The sequence below is a fragment of the Lytechinus variegatus genome, chromosome 3 (assembly GCF_018143015.1).
Source record: "Lytechinus variegatus isolate NC3 chromosome 3, Lvar_3.0, whole genome shotgun sequence".
Classification (NCBI taxonomy): domain Eukaryota; kingdom Metazoa; phylum Echinodermata; class Echinoidea; order Temnopleuroida; family Toxopneustidae; genus Lytechinus; species Lytechinus variegatus.
Genome location: NC_054742.1, coordinates 33,623,163 through 33,644,188, shown reverse-complemented (window position 1 = coordinate 33,644,188; position 21,026 = coordinate 33,623,163). Strand labels below are relative to the sequence as shown.

Here is a 21,026-nt window from a genome sequence, read left to right as displayed (position 1 = left end):
ATGGAGACGAAAGTATTATGAAATACCCCATTAAGATGATCTGTCATTCTCTAATTGTTCTCTTGCTCTCTCTCTCTCTCCCTGCATGTGCATTAGGACTTGTTTCATCACAGACATAGACCCTAATTATACAGGTATGTTCTCCCCTCACAGGCATCCATCTCTGCTGATTTTAGCAGCAAGCAATGTAATCAAAACGATGACATCTGTACCGATATCTCGTGAGAATTTTAGATTACACGATGGCCAAGATCGGAGTCTACAAACAAAAAGAATTAAATCAAGGAGTCACATATAAGTCATATGAATTGTGCAAGACATCCTGTCAGGATCTTTGCAGACAAAAAACTGTCTAAAATGATATCTTATAATTTATGTTGAATATCCTGCCTGTACATTTTGGAAAAAAAAAGGAATACGAAATTAACGCTTTCATTTTTTTAGTTCTTAATTCTTAATGTCAAAATGATAAAATTGATTTCTTAGACATCCCTGCTTATAAATCTATTGTTGCTGTGAATTTTTATAATTGAATTTAGGCCATATGGAAAGCAATCACCTTGCTTGCTGCCTATGGTAGTTTTTCCTTCTTCTTTTTCAATCATGTGGACTATTGTTCACCTTTGGGATGTCAATGGAGGAGGTATCCTTTTTTATTTCTTTTATTGCCTTGTGACTAGTTCTTAAGAATTTTGAGCATGTCGAAAAAAGTTGATATCCTCGTACATTAGACAATCCCTGACTTTACTTTAATAGTCAATGAGTGTAGAAATATTCCTACCTCCTGCATTACATGATTCAAAATAGCAGCAGTGCTGACTTTGAAGACTACTGAGATACAGGTAGCAGCAGTGCTGACTGTGAAGAATAGGCCTACTGTAATTTCATACTCTAAAAGATTGATAGGGGTCGTATCTAAATTTACAAAAAGGTCTATCATACCCAGCTGTCTATTTGACTTTGCAACCACTTGAGAAATGTGCTCCCTGATAATCATAAAACATACTAAGCAAATATTGATACATGTGCTTGAAACAAAACAAATATTAAACAAATACATGAAATGCATCTTCATGAAAATAAATGAAGGTCAATCATGTGATAGCAGGGTCACAGTGACACAAAAATAAAACACAACACCAAGGGCAACTTAATATTTTTGCCATCAAAACAACTACTCTAACAAGTAAAATAAGTATCCAGCTGGTTTCAATTTAGCATTTTCCAAAATGGCAAAATCACTATTAAAAACAGTAAGGTTTGGCAATGGGGCAGATGAAGTCAGAGAGTTTTAAAACCTAATTGATGGATACAGTTCCACAACATATTGTTCTCTAATGACAAAAGGAAGCAAGTAGATGGAATTACTTTCTTATACTCCTTTCATAAACCTACAGGTATCCTCCAATTAGCCGCCTAAGAGTAATGCGGATAATCCAATAACAAGTGGAATGCCTCTGGCCGTCTCACCTGCATCGCGCAGTTCAATATAGCAGCAGTGCTGACTTTGAATACTACTCTAACTCGCACAAGATGTTCAGTGATACACGGTTACTCTTATGTCCACTTTTTATGAACTAGACCAATAAACTTACAGAGATATGATGGTTATTCAACAAAAAAGCCCAACTTGGCCAAAGTTCATTGACCTTACATGACCTTTGACCTTGATCATGTGACCTGAAACTCGCACAGGATGTTTAGTGGTACTTGATTACTCTTATGTACAAGTTTCATGAATCAGATCCATAAACTTTCAAAGTTATGATGGTAATTCAACAGATACACCTAATTCGGCCAAAGTTCATTGACCTTTGACCTTGGTCATGTGACCTGAAATGTGCACAGGATGTTCAGTGATACTTGATTACTCTAATGTCCAAGTTTAACGAACTAGACCAATAAACTTTCAAAGTTATGATGGTAATTCAACAGATACCCCCGATTCGGCCAAAGTTCATTGACCCTAGATGACCTTTGACCTTAATCATGAGACCTGAAACTTGCACAAAATGTTCAGTGATGCTTGATTACTATTATGTCTAAGTTTCATGAATCAGATCCATAAACTTTCAAAGTTATGATGGGAATTCAACAGATACCCCCAATTCGGCCAAAGTTCATTGACCTTTGACCTTGGTCATGTGACCTGAAATGTGCACAGGATGTTCAGTGATACTTGATTACTCTAATGTCCAAGTTTAACGAACTAGACCAATAAACTTTCAAAGTTATGATGGTAATTCAACAGATACCCCCAATTCGGCCAAAGTTCATTGACCCTAAATGACCTTCGACCTTGGTCATGTGACGTGAAACTCATGCAGGATGTTCAGTGATACTTGATTAACCTTATGTCCAAGTTTCATGAACTAGGTCCATATATTTTCTAAGTTATGATGACATTTCAAAAACTTAACCTCAGGTTAAGATTTTGAAGTTGATTCCTCCAACATGGTCTAAGTTTATTGACCCTAAAGGACCTTTGACCTTGGTCATGTGACATGAAACTCTAATAGGATGTTAAGTCATACTTGATTAACCTTATGGCCAAGTTTAATGAACTAGGTCCATATACTTTCTAAGTTATGATGTCATTTCAAAAACTTAACCTCAGGTTAAGATTTGATGTTGACGCCGCCGCCGTCGCCGCCACTGGAAAAGCGGCGCCTATAGTCTCACTCTGCTATGCAGGTGAGACAAAAATTGCGTTCACAAACTCTGAAAATAAGCCGCATTATTTTTACGAGTGCCCGTTCTGAAAAAGGCGGATAATCGCCATGACAACTGGACACGCCCCCTCCGATGCGGTTGTGTTGGAAAAGGGTGACCTTGTGACCGCACCATGGCAATTATCCGCATTATTTGGAAATGCGTTCATAAACTCAAAATCTTGTCCCGATGCTGCTATTATGTGGATAATATCAGCATCAAAATAATGTGGATAACTCTTGTCCTCCTCCAATTTTGCGACCAAATTATGCTATTAGCCACATAATTGGGTTTATGAAAGGGGTATTAGTTAATGAGGAGAATGTGCCACTCTCAATTGGAAGCATAAAGGTACTTGCTTAACATCAGTAGGGGAAGGCGGGGTAAGATGTGACAGTTTTCGTTTTTGCATGTTAGAATTGATATGATTAATAATCTTGTCAAAATAAGTACCTTGCCTTGAAATTTAATTCTGAAATATTTTCCACCTATATATAACTCTCTATCCCCACACTGAAAGTCATCGTGACCTTTGAAAAAAACGATGTCAAATGGCTCAACTTGCCCCATATATGGGGTAAGTTTGAGCCACCTTCTGGGGTAAGTTGAGCCACAAAAACTACCGGTATGTACAAAATGTATAAGGGGAGAACCAGCATGTCAATTTTTTGTTTAAAGTCTTTTCACTTGCTAATTCTCTATAAATACTAACATTCTTTAAAAGGAAAAGAGCAGCCATGTAAATTTACTCCTTTCAGCCAGCATTTCAATCGATTTTTATGGTTTGTTTTTTAAGATACATTACCATATGAATTACCATGGCTCAACTTGCCCCATGCTGTTTGGCTCAAACTACCCCAGTCCGAACTTAGTGCGATAATTTTGTATTCACACATTTATTATGTATCCATCATATAAAAGACTATGACAAGAATGAAGATCCATATCTGGACTAATAATGTTGTTATCATGTCTTTATTATATTTGAAGACGTGTGTGTTTATAAAGCAGTTATCTATTTCACACTCTTTTTTACTTTTTTGGCTGAAATTCATATTTTTCCCTCTAAAAAAATACTTTTTGTTTCAAAGTTGAAAACAATATGGTGGGGTTAGGGGTTATGCTATGGGTCATCAATACATGACACCACCACAATGTCTGACTTATTCATTATTGGCCTGGGGCTGGTGGCTCAACTTGCCCCTATGCTCAACTTACCCCGCCTTCCCCTATATATTTCAGTAAAGGTGCAAATATATCCTTTGATAGCATCATGTAGAATTCTAGAGCAGTAAATGTACACTATCCCTATCCTTTTGTCATGAGATGTAAATTGTACAATACCCTTGAAGTCTGTATTACCTACTTACAATATTTAAATCAGTCTTGTTGACAGAGAATATGGACTTTGACTCTTTACCCTGTTACCTACATGTGCAGCATGTAGATACAATGTACATCTGAAAATGTGTGAGTAAAGGGCATCTTCTTTAAAATGTAAGGTGAAAATGGCTTTCAAATTCCAAAGATATGATTTGGAGAATAAAAATGTCTCTTTTCTCTGGGAATGAGTAGATTGTACAAATAATAGATAAAGGGATCTAGAGGATTCATTCCCTGCTAATTAATCAAGAAAATAATTAAAGGGGGTACTCAGTTTATATTTTGATGGGGGTTGCCTCACGAAACCCTGGAATGTGGGTCTAAGAAGCTGAACTCAAGGGTAAAGTATGGGGTCTTGGGAAATAAATATATACTGGGCAGTATGAAAAACAGGTCTACGGAACGGGATCGCAGTACAATAGGTACGGTGCACACGGGAATGCAGGTTAGTGATGTGCATGTATATGTGAGCCCTAGCAGTGTTAAAGGAGAAATGAAACCTTTGGAACAAGATAGCTTGTGTGAAAACAGAGGAGGGCATGTAATACAGATTTTTAAAGAATACATCATGGATAAAGAGTTTGTATCACCACAAGGAAAAGCAGAAAGAGACATTTTAAGGGTATTTTACAGTCCATCAAAGGGAAAGTTGTTCACATGTGACATCACACATCCTTGTCGCATTGCCAATGTGAGGATCTCCATAGCATTAGTGATTGCAATGTTCACATGCTCATAACTTTCTCATTATTTGTCCGATTATTCTCAAACTTTCTTTGTTCTTATTCTTTTATTTTTCTGTTTCGACAGAAGCCTACTTATTCCAAAGGTTTCATTCCCCTTTAAGAGGGACTTCAGTCAGGCCGCAGGTCCCTGTGCTAATGAGCAAAAAGTCCAGATTTATCCAAATCATCTCGTGGCTGAATCCTCCTCCTTGCAAAATCTCGTGATTCGTGAGATTTTCTTTCTCTAAGAATTTACCTGTTATAACCTCAAGTTAAATGAAATATTATTGCACCATCAGATAGAGTAAAAGTTACTCTTTCATATTCGTCATTTATTTTGTGTACAATATTTTGTTAAAAAATTAAATTTCTGGCCTGAAAATGTGCCTCAAAACTGAATTTTCTTCCTCTGTTTTCTTTTGCAAATTGTGCAAAACTTTTTATTTTGAGCCTCAATTATATCTATATCACCATAAAGCTGAACTTCTGTACTTTCTCACAATGCCACTCTTGATATGCGGCACCTTTTAATCGGGTCAAGATCACACTTTTCCCACCAAGGTACAAGACGAGATTTCTGAAATTTTGTACTTCCATGAAATCCAGTGTTCTGATTGGCTGGATAAGGTTCACAGAACTACAGGCACGGGGTATTTGAGGAGATTACCACATGGGAAGTGTGACCTTCCCACGAACCCAGGCACTGGGACCGTTGGAATTTGCCATTGTGTGGTTTCTTTGAGCAATCAGAGTGCAGTATTCTTGTTTCAAACTGCTCTATGTACTTGGCAAATGAAAAGTGTGATCTTGACCCGATTAACCCAATTCTTATTTTGAAACCTATATCATTTCAAAGCATACATATTCAGCTTTATCATGATATAAAAATCATTTGGGCTAAAACAAAAATAAAGTGTGAAAATAACAGCTTTTGTCAGGTGAAAATATTTATTTTGTAGCATATTTTAAATCAGAATTTTACCTATATTACAAAATCTTTTGAATAAATCCAAACACATGACCTGAAAGAATAATTCTTCTTCTTTACAATGGTACCAAAATCATGAAATTTGATGCACATTTATAGCAGCAATGACCGAATGAAAAGAGGTGTTTTGGTCCGCATCAAGCTCATTAAATATACAAAACATCTCAAGTCATGAATTATCACTTGGATGAAACATGGAGCTGAAAGAAGCCACTTTCTTGGGACCTGCAGTCTGACTGGACTTGTGAAGCTGTGCATGTACATGTAGCTCTGGCGTGCGGTGCTCGTGCTGGACAATTTGGCAGGACTAGGGAACTGTGATGTCCCCTCGAGAAAATGAAAGAAAAGAGATGAATTTAGTAGAAAGAAAAAAATGAAGGGTAAATGAAGGAAAAAAAGTTAGAACAATAGGGTGTATAGCGCACATATCCACTTTGCTACATGGAGTAACGGCCCGCGAAGCAAGATATTTATCTCACTGTGCTGCACTTGACCCAGGTGAGGTAAATGGCAGAGCTACCAAGTCTCACGCATTATGCATGAGACTCAAGCATTTTGGATTCTTGTTCATCCCCTCAAATCTCTGTCTCACGCAACAATCACAGCCTATCCACATATACATAGTACACAATGTCTGTGATCTCACTCAGATTCACAGAAAATCTCACGCATAGCTGGTCTTTGAACTTGGCATCTCTGAAATGGGTATACCTGCAGGAAGTAGCCAGGGTAATATGAGGAGCACCTTGCAAAGTAACCCAGGGAGCTCCGGCCCACTTCGCAGCCCGCAGCCCAGGAGTCCACCGTGTATTTACTATATATATGATCTACCCTAGTCCGATGTCTATGGTAAATGCACGGTGGACTCCTGGGCTCTGACCCGCGAAGTGGGCCGGAGCTCCCTGGGTTACTTTGGGTGCTCAAGGTTACTCCTATATTACCTCGGCTACTTCCTGCCGGTACCCATTTACCTCACCTGGGTCAAGTGCAGCAGTTCCGGGGGGGGGGGGGGGGTAGGGGGCAGTCAGTATATAATGCATAGTGGGTATGTGCCGCGGAGGGGACCCCCATTTTTACACTCAAATTTCCGTTCCAAGGCATAGCATTTTTGGTCTTATTGAGTAAAAGAACAAAGAAAGCCGCTCCAAGGCATAGCATTTTCTTCTTATCCAGAAAAAAGAAGAAGGAAATCCACTCCAAAGCTTCGCATTTTTTTTGTTATGCCGTTCCGGTCGCATTGATCTGTTACAAGGAGCTGCAATTTTGGTGAAAAGCAACCGTATAGAGCGCTTTTTGACCATCGACTCAGCGCGAGCGCACCCAGCGGAGGCCGCGCTAGCTGCATCATGCACGATCGCCCATTCCATAGGGATGCATATACATGTAAGAGTAGCAGCTCATGTTAGCTGTGGTCTGTTTGTTAAATAATATTGCAGTTTAGATATAGACTTGTAAATAAGGCTCATTTTGGTTTTAATTCCGTTAGCGCAACCACCCTAGTCATTTGACCTTTTAATATTCTCCTGCAGCTTGTTTACAAACAATGAATTTCTCCCACGCTCTGTATGTGACCTTTTTAGGTCCACGTGACTTTCGGTTGTTTCTCGCCACGCACGTGCCTTTTTCTGGATGCGCGCATCTGACATTTTCTTGACTGGCGGTGGTTGCGGTAGCGATGTACATTCCTGGTGTGCTAAGTCAACTTTTGGAGGTAATTTTATGCTTGAAATTCGTAGTTATCGATTTGTTTTTTTAAGAAATTGTATTAGATAGAGAGATTTTTTAATTATTGTCCTTAGTCTTATTCTAGATTTCTGGCTAGTAATCACAGTCTTTTTATATGGATAGATTTTTGATAAATAGCAAACACATTTTAGTCCTTCTCGGACATTTTTCCTTCCTGTGTTGCTTAGCTGTGATTGGTCAGATTTTTTTTAGCATTCTGATTGGTGCGTTTTACACCAATCTGATTGGACTAAAGTCTTGTTTGGTAGAAAATTTGGCGGATTGTTGAAAAGTGATCGCCAGAAGTTCGAGAATTAGCGTTTGGTCAACAAGGGCTCTGCTCTTAGTCTTAGCTCTGTTCATCAATTTTTCTTCGTCTTAGTAGCTTCGCTCAATTATGCACTGAGCTCGCTTTGCCATTTGAGAACAATATCATCAAACTTCAGTTCATGGATTTATTTCGCCAACCATTCAGGATCTATTTACTTTGAAATAGATCTAGTTTCTTATATAGCGATGGACTTGAATTTCGACTGCTCTTAGTAATTGTTTTCTCATCATCGAACAATGTCTTATTCGTCATCATAGAGCTTTAGTCAATCACGACATCGAACTCTGTCATTATCTTGTTCGTCAAACTTTATTCGATCAACGACATCGAAGTCGAACATTGTCATTATCTTCTTCGTCAACCTCATCGAATTTTACTCTAGCCGATTACGACATCGAACACTGTCATCTTTTTCTTCAGCCTCATCATCGAACTTTAGTCAAAGTCGAACATTGTCATCATCTTATTCGTCGACCTCGATCGTCGAATCTTCCGAGTTCTTCGTCATCTGTCTTCACACCGGACTTTCGTCTTTCTCAATTCGCTCTCCACGACCATTTCGCCTTAGTTTCAGACATTTAACTTTTGGATCAAACAATCGGATTTTTAACACCTGGAATATTTAATATTTTCTACATTGATTTCCTTATGTAAGTAATTCTAAATAGCGGCGGTCTTTCGCTATTGAAATAGACCACCTTATCATTGTTCTTGTATTTCTTGATTGGTAACTAGCAGCGGTCTTTCGCTATAGAAATAGACCATCTTAGCCTTTTGATTTCTTGATTGTAAAAATACAATTTACAAGCATAGATCTAGATCTAGTCTTGATCTAGATTGGATCTAGAATCTACTGCGATCACAATTTGATGTGTTGAGTCTCCTTGAAATTATTAATAAAATAACGAGATCCTCACAAGAGGACTTTATACCTTGTAGTTCACTTTTGATTTATTTCGTTTTGGCTGTTTTTTTTGTATCCCTATTTTTTTTTATCATAGCATCCAATACAATTTATTTATTTTTAGTAACATGTCCTGACCCCCTCATGTGTAGCTCGTTAAATAAGCACTCACACGCTGGAGATCCATTCCAAGGACCCCCGTTTTCACAAACATTTGTAGTTCTAAAGCCCGTTCCGAGGACCCTCCTTTTTACAGTAAGCCTTCTCCAAGGCCCGTTTTTTGCCTCGCCCACGGAACACCCTACCACTTTTTTGGGTGAGTGCCCCCCCCCCCCCCCCCCGGGCAGCAGTTAGATAAATTTCTTGCTGAAGGAAAACACACCATGGCTAGGACTCGAACCCACCACCCTATGTCTGAAAGCTGAAAGCCAGAACGACTAGACCATGATGCACCCAGAATAAAAGAAGGTTGGTTGAAAGAAAGAATAAATGAGAGAAAAGGTTTCTACCATTCTTTGAAATAGATATAGAAAGAAAGAAAGGAAGGGAAGATGAATGTGTGAAAGACAAAACAAAGGAGAGAAAGGAAAAAAGAAAGACGGGGAAGGGAGGAAGGAAGGAAGAAAGGAAGGAAGGAAAGAAAACAAAGAAAAAGAAAGAAGAAAAGACAGGAAGGGAGGATGGAAGGAAGGAAGGATGGGTGGGTGGAAGGAAGAGAAAGGATAAGGGAAAGAATCAGGAAAAAATGAAATAAAGAATGAAAGGAGGAAAGAGAGAAGGGGGAGAATGAAAAAGGCAAAATAATGGAAGGAGAGAAAGAACAAAAAGAATGAGAGGAAGGGAAAAGGAAGTAAAGAATTGTTAGTTTACGGAAAGAAAGAATGAAGGAAATAGAAAAATAAAATAACAAAGATCGAAGGAAACTATTGAAGGAAAGAGAGAAAAATGAAGAAAAGGTTCATGAAAGAAAGATAGGAAATATATAAGTCTGTAGATGGAACAAAAAGGGCAAGCAGGTAGGATAAAAGGATGAAGGATAGAAGAGAAAAAAATAGAAAGGAAAAGTTCAAACTTTAAGCAAACAAAATAATCCAATCATCTTATAAAAATCATGATATTTGGTGTTTTTTAAATATATTTAAAGAATTTTGAAAAACTAAAAAAATTTAGAAATGAATGTTTATTTTCAATGTGAAACTAAAGTGAAACATTGTCAAACTTGAAATGAAAATTAGATGAAACAAGACCCAAATCGAAAGATGAAACAACGAGATCTAGTTATGATTACAATACGGTACATCTCCAAATTGTATTCATAGCAGCCGTTTACTTATATTGCGACTAAATATTTGCAGTGGAGATCAGACATGTGGACCGCGGTCACCCAGAAGAACAAATGGACGGAGTGTCGGAGAGCCGCAGCACAGTGGGCCAGAATGAACCCAAAGTGCGACAAAACCCTTTTTTCACATATTTATACGATTAAATTTGGTAGATAGGGGTAATTTCACCCGTAGAATTCAATAAAAGTATTTTCAAATATTGATGACGTCATTAAAATACTGTTTTCTGATTGGCTGTTAACATTTGAGAAGAAATTACATGTTTCTAATTCTACAATAATTTTCAAATTTTCAGAAACTAGTTTTAGAGAAATTTCAGCAATAAGGAAGCATATTAGCAAACAGCAAACACATAAACAGGCAAACAAAAAAAAGTCTGTGCTCGGGGTACAAACAATTCAATTTGTGACTTGAGTATCGCTTAACCCTAAAAAGACTGGGGGCTGATTCAGCCCCCCCCCCCCTCGACATTTTTCGCGATAAATCCGCCGCGCAAAATTTTTTGACCGCGTCGCTCACTGACTTTTTACTTTTAAGTCTCGGGCAACTTTTGAGACCAAAATTGTGACCCCCGGGTACTCGGTTTTGAAATTACGCAACATTTTGTAAGTGCATGCAGACCCCAAATTACTCAAAAACGTGAATTTGTGTACAAATCCAATGCAAATAGTGTTTTCAGCCAAAATTCATAAATGTATCATTATTTTTCCTTTTACTGCTTAAAATCAATTAATTAAGCCCCTGACAATTTACATTGAAAAAACAATAAAAAAAAAAAAATTCGAAAAACAAAGAAATACATAAGAAATTTAGAAAACAATAGAAAACATAAGAAAATAAATGTGATGTTGAAATTTAAAAAAAATAAATTTGATCAGATGCCTATCTAGAGTATGTGAAACAAAAATAAGCAATTCAGGGGCATTATTTTATTAATTAGAGCAAACTTATGGTTTTACGCATAAATTAGCATCATTAATGAGACATGAGAATTTTTGAAGAATTTGATGTTATAGTTTTGTAGGTAATGCCAAGGGTAATGCGTGTGCCAATTTTCGTCGCGATCGCGCGATCGACGGCCGAGATCATAAGGGGGGGGGGGGCTGAATCAGCCCCCCCCCCGTCTTCTTAGGCGTCGAAATAGCCCAGTATATCTAGGGTTAAAGAGGGCGCCCTACCATGAATCCGGAATTGTAAAATTCAAAGTGAAATTGTAAAAAAAAATGCAAAGGGATATTTTTATTCAATGGGTACAATGATTAACCACACCTACATGAATTAAAATGGATTGATGCCAGTATTGGACAGTGAAATCTTTAAAATAATTATCCCAATGATAAATAATAGAGGCCGGGTCCTCTGCAGGTTAATCGGTACAAGGCCTACCTATACAGTGCGTATCAAAAAAAAGTTTACACTTTGAAAAAGCCCTGGGAATTAAAAAATATACAAGATGTGGGTAAATTTTTCACATATAATCTTGGGTGTGGGTCTCATCTATCCAATGAAATTAAAAGTTTTGACAGAATTTTACGCTTGAGTGAGCACTGTCCATTTCTGTAAAGCTCGCAGAAATCTGTTTGCGCAGAACTGCTCGTTTTCACACTGTGTCAAGGGGAAAGGGCGAAATCAAACTTAGCCTGCAAAACATTTCTCATACATTTCCCTTGTACTTTTAGACAATTGAAATAAAACGGATACATTCAGCATTTTGTAACAATTTTGCTACCCAAATTGAAATTTTAACACTTAGTAAGCACAACCTTTACCATTTTTGTGCCAGCTGGATATGAGCACACAACTGAATCTGAACAAAAATTTATATCAGACATCTCCAGCATTTTCTCACTAAGTTTTTATCATTTAAAGTGGGTTTACATTTCATTTTTCATTCGATACTTGTTTCTCCACACTTTTCCCAAGCTTGACAATGATTAACAAAATTAAAATCAAGCCTAAGCCATTTCATGTAAATAACAGCTCAGTGTAAAGCAAATATCGTCACGATGGCCTCGGTGTGTGGGGGAGTGGGGTGGGGCGCAATGCACTCTTTGAAATGTTTTGGGCAAGGAAACAAGTTTAAAAAGGTAAAAGATATCTTCAAATCAATTTTACTTGCTAATTATTCCACGTGTTCTTCATGAGTAAGGTCTACTTTTACTCGCAGAACTATTTCAAAAATCTGCGCAAATCATTTTTCACTAACTTTACAAAAGTAAGTGGTGCTCACTCAAGCGGAAATATTTTTCGACAGTTATATCGTCATTTGCTTAAATGGATCTGTACCAATGTTATAATGTGGAAAAATCTTCAGGATATTACAAATGTATAATTTTACAAGATTTTTCCTGAGTGTAAACTTTTTTTTGATACGCACTGTATATTTCACCAAGAACAGCGTATGCAAAGTTATTCCGAAACAGAGTCTCTCTCTGTTATCTCAACAACCATTATGTCTTTGGTGAGAGGATCTTTTAGCATACATGTACTTTGAACATCAGGAGGAAGAGGCTGTGCTTGTTGTACTCTTAAAAATTTGCTACTCATCACAATGTCACTTGTTACCATTAGTCTGTGGAATATTATAAAGTCAATAAGAGTCATAGACCAATCAATCCTTGAAATGATAATATGCACTTCCTTCTTGATTGATTTTAACAATAATTTATAGCAAATTTAGAATGAGCCAAGAGATAAACGAATTCATACGTGTATGTGAAGTTACAAACCCTTCATTTTTTTTCTTCTTTTTTTTAGGGGGGATAAAATAATAATGATAATGCAACTTTATACATCCCACGTATCTGTCATTTTCATTTTTTGGCAGAAAACCGAGTGAAACCAATCACATCCCTAGTCATGTGTGTTATAGCGATATACAGTAGGACTTGCTTTATGATAGCGATATACAGTAGGACTTGGTTTATGAACAACAAAACAAATTAATAATCTTACCCGGGAATCTTACCTTAAGAATTAATCTTCTCAGAATGACAGCATATATGCAACACGGGATGGAACAGTTTGACATCAAAATGAAGTTGTTTTACATGTATTACTATATAGTTAGTGGAAGTGGAAATGAAAGCTTGTCTTTACGTATGTTTAACGAAAATATTTTAGGAAGATACCAGTCTAAAGAACCAGACACCTGAGCCAGACACCCCCCCCCCCCTCTCTCTCCCTCTCCCACCACGCGACGGTGAGTTTCACAGAGACACGGTCTTATACGGTCCCGAAGGGAGCGGGGAGTTTGTTTAATGTCACCCGCAACGTTCGGCACGCGCATAATGGGACACTAACTTGGAACGACTTTTTGTGATAAATACGGCGAACATGTGGTTGGAAAATTGGTTATATCTCCAGAAAATGCACGTATCTGCAGCTAAATTTGGTATCATTGTAAAGCATGAACTATAACAAAGACCGTCATGGTATTTATAGCGCAGCAATCGGCAGCAATTTGTAAAAGAAATGCTCATGAAAAAAAAAATTGCTAAAACCCCCCATTGTCAAATGGTTTCGTCCAAAATTACCTCTGAAGGGATCATCATTTTATCTTGAAAATTTTTGATCACTTAAAACAATCATTCATCAAAAAGTACCGTGAATTAGAAATGAATTAGGTTATCCGTTTTGTTGAAACAGTGAAATATCTAAAACGTGTCATTTTCACATGCGGTAGCCGTAAAGGGTCATTTTTCCGGTAATATTGAATAAAATGGGCAACTAATAATCAATTTCATGGAGAAATATTGTATGGAGACATCCTACAGGTTCTTATCTTTGCTTAGAACATGAAAAAAACAAAATTTGTTTCATGACCAAAAACCAGTTTTGGCGCACTTTTGCTCTCTCCCGGCCCACTGTGCGCAGGTGCGAAGGAATACTGCCATGTGCATGTGTTGACCAGTGATGCAAAGGCCAAATCTGACTGTAGTGTAGAACTAGTATTACCATGATTACGAGGCCGAGAATGAGAGAATATCTTTGGCATTTTTTGTTAGACCTTATGATTCGGGATTCACTTGTCTCTTACCTTTGGCGATGATGTTGGGAAAGAACCTTTAGACCATCGTTCCTCTGGAAACATCCTCGGGCGACAGACAACTTTGTGAGTTGACGCAACATTTTCGCAAGTAAGGCTCTCCAACAAACGCTCAAAATCGAATGGCTCATATACACACATGCACTGATATGGATTAATTCAGAGGCTGGATCTGTTATTGTAGGCGGGGTGGTGGGCGTGGCTTTGGATTGAGTTCAAAAGCGCAATATACATGTAGTAGAAATGTTGGACATTCGTCTTGCACTTTTGAACTCCATCCAAAGCCAGATAGGCGCTATGCGCGGATCCATGGGGGGGGGCTCGGTCCCGCTTACCCCCCCCCCCCTCCGCCCCCAAAAAGAGGGAGGAAAGGGGGGGGGGGAGGATGAGAAGACAAAAGAGAGAGGAAAACGGGAAAAGAACAGAAGAAAAGAAGAGACTAAAGGAATGAGAGGGGTAAAGGATAAGAGAAGCCCGCAGAGACCGAAGACTAAAAATAGAGCCTAGAGGAAGAGCTAGGGAGAAAGAAAAGGCAAAGAGAGGGCAGGCGCGGATCCAAGAGGGGGCCGAGCCGGCCCCGGCCCCCCTATTTTTTGACAACCTGCAGAAAAAAGTGTACTCTTTATCTTGATAGAAACTACGAAAAGCTGGAAGAAAAGTAATAAAGAGCTATTATACCCATAAAGTACAGCCTCGTAACGGCCGGCCGACCCCGAAAGGAAACAAGAAAAAGATGAGGGGAAGAATTGGATAATTAAATAGACTTTATATAAAAAACTTCGCTCGCGCATCGCGCTCGCATTGCCTGTGTAATGAATCCCATTCATGGCACTTTATATATCCAGTTCTGAAATCACTGGCGTAAATCCCGGGGGGACGGGGGGGGGGATATATCCCCCCCCCACTTTTCGAGGAGGGGGGGATCGATGGCTTGTACAAACATCCCCCCACTTTTTACGAAAGAAATGAAAAAAAAAATCACAAGAGATAGTTGCTTTATTGGTAAAAATTCTTCCTAAAATACCGCTTAACAAATAAAACAATATTATTGAATCATAAAATGCAAATAAAGAGCCAGTTCACCATTTCCAAACAAAATACTTATGTCCTTACTATAAGGCATTGAAGAGAAACCCTCGTTTCTTCCAATTCATCAACGTTGGGGTCTTTGGGAAGGGATTAAGATGGAAAGTCATTTTTTTTTATGTAATCTCTAATAAAACCATTGAACCATCATGGGGTAAGAAAAATAATAATATTGGAGGGATATTTACTACGGGAGGCCCTCCCCCCCCCCCCCTCCATCGGCTGACCCAAAAAAGGGGGAAAGGAGAAAAGAGGGAGAAAGGAAGAGAAACGTAGTGGGAAAGAAGAAATTATTATTCATTATAATGTTATATTATATTAAACTCATGTTATGTAATACATTACATAAGAAACATTTTTATCATAACTTTATGAAACATAATTTGCCCAGGGCCTACGTCTTCATTGTTCCTGGTGCTCGCATTGTCTGTTTATCGAGATATATAATCCTGAAGTATAAAACATCCCGTTTTCAATTCAATATAAACCAAATATATTTCCTAGCACTTGAGTTATCATTGTTTTATGTAGTGACATATGCTTCTTTTACATGACTCATGTGATTGCCCCATGTTAAGGTCTTCGTATATATGAAACATTTCCTGTCCGTGATTACGTTCGCATTAGTGGATTGGTGAGATATGTCTGCTCTTAATGAATTCCTAAAATCAGTCCTTAAAATGTCCCTTCTTCTGATCTGAATATAAAAAAAAAATTCAGCTAGCGCTTCGCGCTCGCATCATTTGACTAATGAAATACGTATGGTCCCAGTTACTTCCTACAAAGAAACCTTAGAATGCCCCACTTCAGGTCTAAATTGTCTAAATTTTCAGCTCGCGCTTCGCGCTCGCAATATTTGATTAGAGAGATGCGTATGATAATCATGATTGCAATGACTGCAAAAAGTGTTTCATGTGTTCAGTTGTAATTCTAATAAAATCAGCAAGCGCTTGGCACTCGCATTAGATGACTATGGTGAGATATGCATACTCTTAATGGATTCCTAAAATATAATTATATTCCTTAAAATCTCGCTGTATGGGGTCAAAATATGCGAAAATTTCAGCTCTCGCTTCGCGCTCGCTTTATTTAGCAAGACAGGTATCTATCGTGATTACACAATTTTGATAATAATGTCCCTTTTTAGGTGTGAATATAGTGATTCAAAAATTTTGCTGGTGACCCCACAATGCCGTGACCCACGGTACGCTACTGTGGACATATCAATGATAATTCCTTGCATATCTAAATACATGATTTCAAAAAAAAATGCCAAAATATTTCAGTCATCCCCCCCCCCACCCATCAACACGGATTTACGCCAGTGTCTGAAATAAATTTGCACACAATATTTTAGCTCACACATCAAGCTTTCATTATTTTGTTGGATTTACACAAATTGTATCAAAATTTTCAGCTCGCGCTGCGCGCTCGCATTGTTTTATTTGTGAGATACCTATCCTCTTTGGAAATTCTTTCCAGAATTTGTCAAAATGCCCTTGTATCATGTCAGTATATCAAAAAAAATTAAGCTCGTGCTTCGCGCTTGCATTTAATTGTTTGAGACACACAAGCTTGTTCTTTAAATAAAAGCGCGCTTAGACCGTCCAGTTTTTAGGTCGGAACATCACTCTCATTATTTAATTGGTGATACTTGTATCCTCTTCATTAATCATTACAAACAGTCCTAATTGAGTCCCTTAATTTTCACGTTACTGTAAAAAAAAATTTCGGCTCGCGCTTCGCGCTCGTATGCGGTTAATTTGGATACTTATCTTTGTTCATGATTATAAAAACTGCTCAGAATCTTCAGTTCTAAGGACATAAAATATCAAAGATTTTTTTGCTCGCGCTTCGCGCTCGCATCACAATATTAAGACCACATGAGATACCTTATCTCGTTTATAACAATAAAAACTATATACTTAAAACCTCAGTCTTCAGTTAGGACTACCCCCTGAAAAATCAACAAAAAAATAGAATTATGGCGGCCAATCGAGAAAAATGTTGCTGAAAATATTTTTCGGCCCCCCCCCCCTTATATTGGCGAAAGCTGGATCCGCCCCTGGAGGGGGAGGGAGAGAGAGAGAGGAACCGGGGGGGGGGGGGTTGTCTCCACATGGCCTGCTAGGCACCCGCGTCCAGAAAAAGCGTCGAAAAGGGTCCCGTTTCAGGCACTCGGGCGTCGTCGACGTCTTTGGCAAAAAGGGTTGCATTTGATTCGCTGGTATAAATCGCCGCCTTTAGGGTATAGTCAATAAATGAACTGGCCAATCAATATCAATGTTATACGCGCAGTTGGTTTAAAATACTGGCCAGGGACCAATCAGTGCGGTTCTTTCATATTTGCAATTCATCGCAAACCTTTGTGTTACGGAGCCCAGGATAGAAGCGGCGTATATAGGCCTAACCTTGTTTTTATATAGGGTAAGTGTAGGTAATTGGAGACCACTGAAGCTGAAACTATCCTGCCCTGCTTGCGCCTGGCTATAATGTTGTTATAGCGCCATCTACAGTTTCTACAATACTTCTGCAAGATCATGCACTCTGCTTGTTTACGATACAGGTCGTCATTTAGTGCAGCAAAAAACTTCGAAATAGGTCAAGGTATGATATATTTTCATCTTCAAGTTTTGCTCTGGTGTAAAAATTCATTTTTCAAGGAATGTTGGGGCGTGTTCTCATAGTGAAGAGGTGATCGGTAAAAGTACTTCAAATAGGAAGTTTTGTAAGTGGGCTAGCCACACAAACACTAAAAACGGCCACTGTGTGTTGAGTATGGGTGATACTGTGGCCACAATGAACTGGTCAGTCCAATAATGTGTGTAGGTAATGGGGGACACCAACATGGCGACTGTTTGTTATGAATGGCAGGTGTCACAGGAAAGTCCTTGACAAAGCATCTTTTCTTTTATGTAATGAATCTAAAAAAATGACTGCAGAAATGAGAATAAATATGGGCATACTTTCCTTTCTTTTTTTTCAGAAAAGTTATTTTTAAAGCACTTCAGAACATTTATGATCTAAAGCATCATTTATTATTGCAAACAAAAAGACATGTTTTCAACCACATCTGATTCATATTGTTTTAAAATGATGTTAAAATCATTGGCTACATGTATTTCTGTAAGAAAAGTGTTTGAACTTAGCATGACAATCCCATTTTTACTAAAGTTTTCTTGCAAATAACATGATTTGTAACTGTCCCTCATTACCTACACATTTAGGTAATGAGAGACCTTTGATGATGACGTCATTAATCCTCATCCTATTAATCAATTAATTTGTGTTCACCATTTTGTTACCAAATATAGAGTAGAAGTTGCTGAAGAGGAAAAAAAACTTTTAAGAGTGTGTCATTTTCCATGATCATGTAAATTATGCAAATGAGCTTAACGGTCTCCAATTACCTACACTTACCCTATATATATATATATATATATATATATATATATATATATATATATATATACAATTTTTGTTGATGGTTTCTTGTCAATTCGAGGGTGCTGCATTACGAATCTGAATGATGCCACTCGTGTATAACCTTGAGTATTTTCCGCAAATTGACAAAATCCAATATGGCCGCCAAAATATGCAAATTACCTATGCAAATCCTAAAATTGTCCGCACATTGGCTACGAAATGCATAAGGAAAAACTTATTTTCACAAAAATTAGCACTAAACCACAAAAAAATCTCGATGTATGAACGAAGTAATAATTATGCAACTGATCATTACTAACAAGATATATCATTTATTATGTCATGTATGGGAACACTGCTGTATTTTGATATTGGATTTTGCCAATTTGCGGGAAATGCTCAAGGTTACACGAGTGGCATCATCCAGATTCGTAATCAGCACCCTCAAATTGACAAGAAACCATAAAAATACATTGTATAAATATTAAAAAAAACAAGGTTTGGTCAAGTTCTATAGGGCCTATCATAGAAGTAACCTTTTCTCTCACTCGGCGCCATTTAGGGTTGCTAATTTGGTTATGAATATAACGTCATTTAGGGGTGCAAATTTTGGGGTTGCATGACACTCAAATTTCCGTTAAGGCATAGCCCCGGGGGGGGGGGGGCACTCGACCCAAAAAGTGCAGGGGTGTGCCGCGGGCGAGACAAAACGCGGGGCATTGGAGCGGGCTTCTTGTAAAAAGGAGGGTCCTCGATCGGAACGGACTTCTGAACTACAATTTTGTGAAAACGGGGGTCCTTGGAACGGATCGCCAGCGTGTGAGTACGTGCGTATGCACCCCTATGGATCACGGGCATGCGTGCATGATTAGCGCGGCCTTCGTCGGGTGCGCTCGCGCAGGCGACGGTCGGACAGCGCTCGGCGGCCGCTTTTCACCAAAATTGCAGCAGATCAGTGCGACCGGAACGGCGTAACGAAAAATATGCGAAGCTTTGGAGCGGATTTCTTTCTTCTTTTTTCTCGATAAGAACAAATGCTATATGCCTTGGAGCGGCTTTCTTTTTTTTTTCTCATGCAATAAGACAAAATTGCTATATGCCTTATTGGAACGGAAATTTAGGTGTAAAAATAGGGGTCCCCTCCGCGGCACATACCCACTATGCTTTATATACTGAGTGCCCCCCCCCCCGGGCATAGCATTTTTGTCTTATTGAGAAAAAGCTACAAAGAAAGCCGCTCCAAAGCATATAGCGTTTTCTTCTTATCGAGAAAAAAAGGAGAGAAATCCGCTCCACAGCTTCGCATATTTTTCGTTACGCCGTTCCGGTCGCATTGATCTGCTACAGCAGCAGCAATTTTGGTGAAAAGCTGCCGCACTGAGCACTGTCCGACCATCGCCTCTGCTCGAGCGCACCCGGTGGCTGTGCCAACGGGCTATAGCTGGATCATTCACGCATGCCCGTTCCATAGGGATGCATATACGCACTCACAAGCTGGCGATCCGTTCCAAGGACCCCCGTTTTCACAAACATTTGTAGCTCCGATGCTCGTACCGAGGACCCTCCTTTTTACAATAAACCCGCTCGGGCCAAGGCCCCTGTTTTTTGTCTCGCCCGCGGCACACCCCACCACTTTTATGGTTGAGTGCCACTCCCGCCCCCCCGCGCTTAGAGAGATGTTTTAGGTTTATGAATAAGTTGTAAACGTTTAATCACTAGTGGGTCGTTTAGTGAACATTTTGAACTTTGACAAAACACTATCAAAATGCATTAGCACGCCCTAGCGTTATATAATTTGATAACTTCTATGATAATAATTCTATTCTTGAACTTGTTTTTTTGTCTTAGTTTCCTCGTTGAATGTATATATCTTTTATTTGTTTGATGTTCAGTTAAATTGTTAAAATGTGATTTGATCCTTGTACCTTTGTATCGTGTTACATTTATCTATGTTTAAACCGGACAAATGAAATGAATAATAAGATAAATCAGGCCCTCCCAAGGGGGCGGTGAAAACGCGGGAGGGGAAGGGGCAGTAGGAAGGAAATATTTTTTTCCAAAGTCTTTTTTCAAAATGAAATGTGCAGTTTTTCGAAATGAAATACCATTTTTAAAGTATACACTTTAAATCAGAAAATCCCATTTTTTTTAGGGGGGAGTTGTTATTACGGTAAAGTATTTTTTTTTTGCTCTACTAAGCTCTTCTTTCCTCCGCCGCCTTATTTTCCCCCTCTATTATACCAATTGAACAGCAGCGGTGTTTCCCCCCCCCCCCCTCCACCACGCTTACCCTTCCGGGTCACCTGGCTTTGCCACCGATTATTTGGATTAACAAACCTTCGGAATAAAGAACCT

General features: G+C 38.6%; 1 protein-coding gene across 1 annotated transcript in view; it reads right to left on the bottom strand.

The window, feature by feature from the left end:
- The window catches only part of LOC121410832 (long-chain specific acyl-CoA dehydrogenase, mitochondrial-like), a 40,586-nt gene extending 26,276 nt beyond the window's left edge, over nucleotides 1–14,310 (bottom strand). Inside the window, exon 1 of the mRNA XM_041603149.1 lies at nucleotides 14,151–14,310. Coding sequence (XP_041459083.1) covers nucleotides 14,151–14,290 — 140 coding nt within the window. The 5' untranslated portion in view covers nucleotides 14,291–14,310. The remainder of the gene's footprint in view (nucleotides 1–14,150) is intronic.
- Between the last annotated feature and the right edge of the window lie 6,716 nt (nucleotides 14,311–21,026).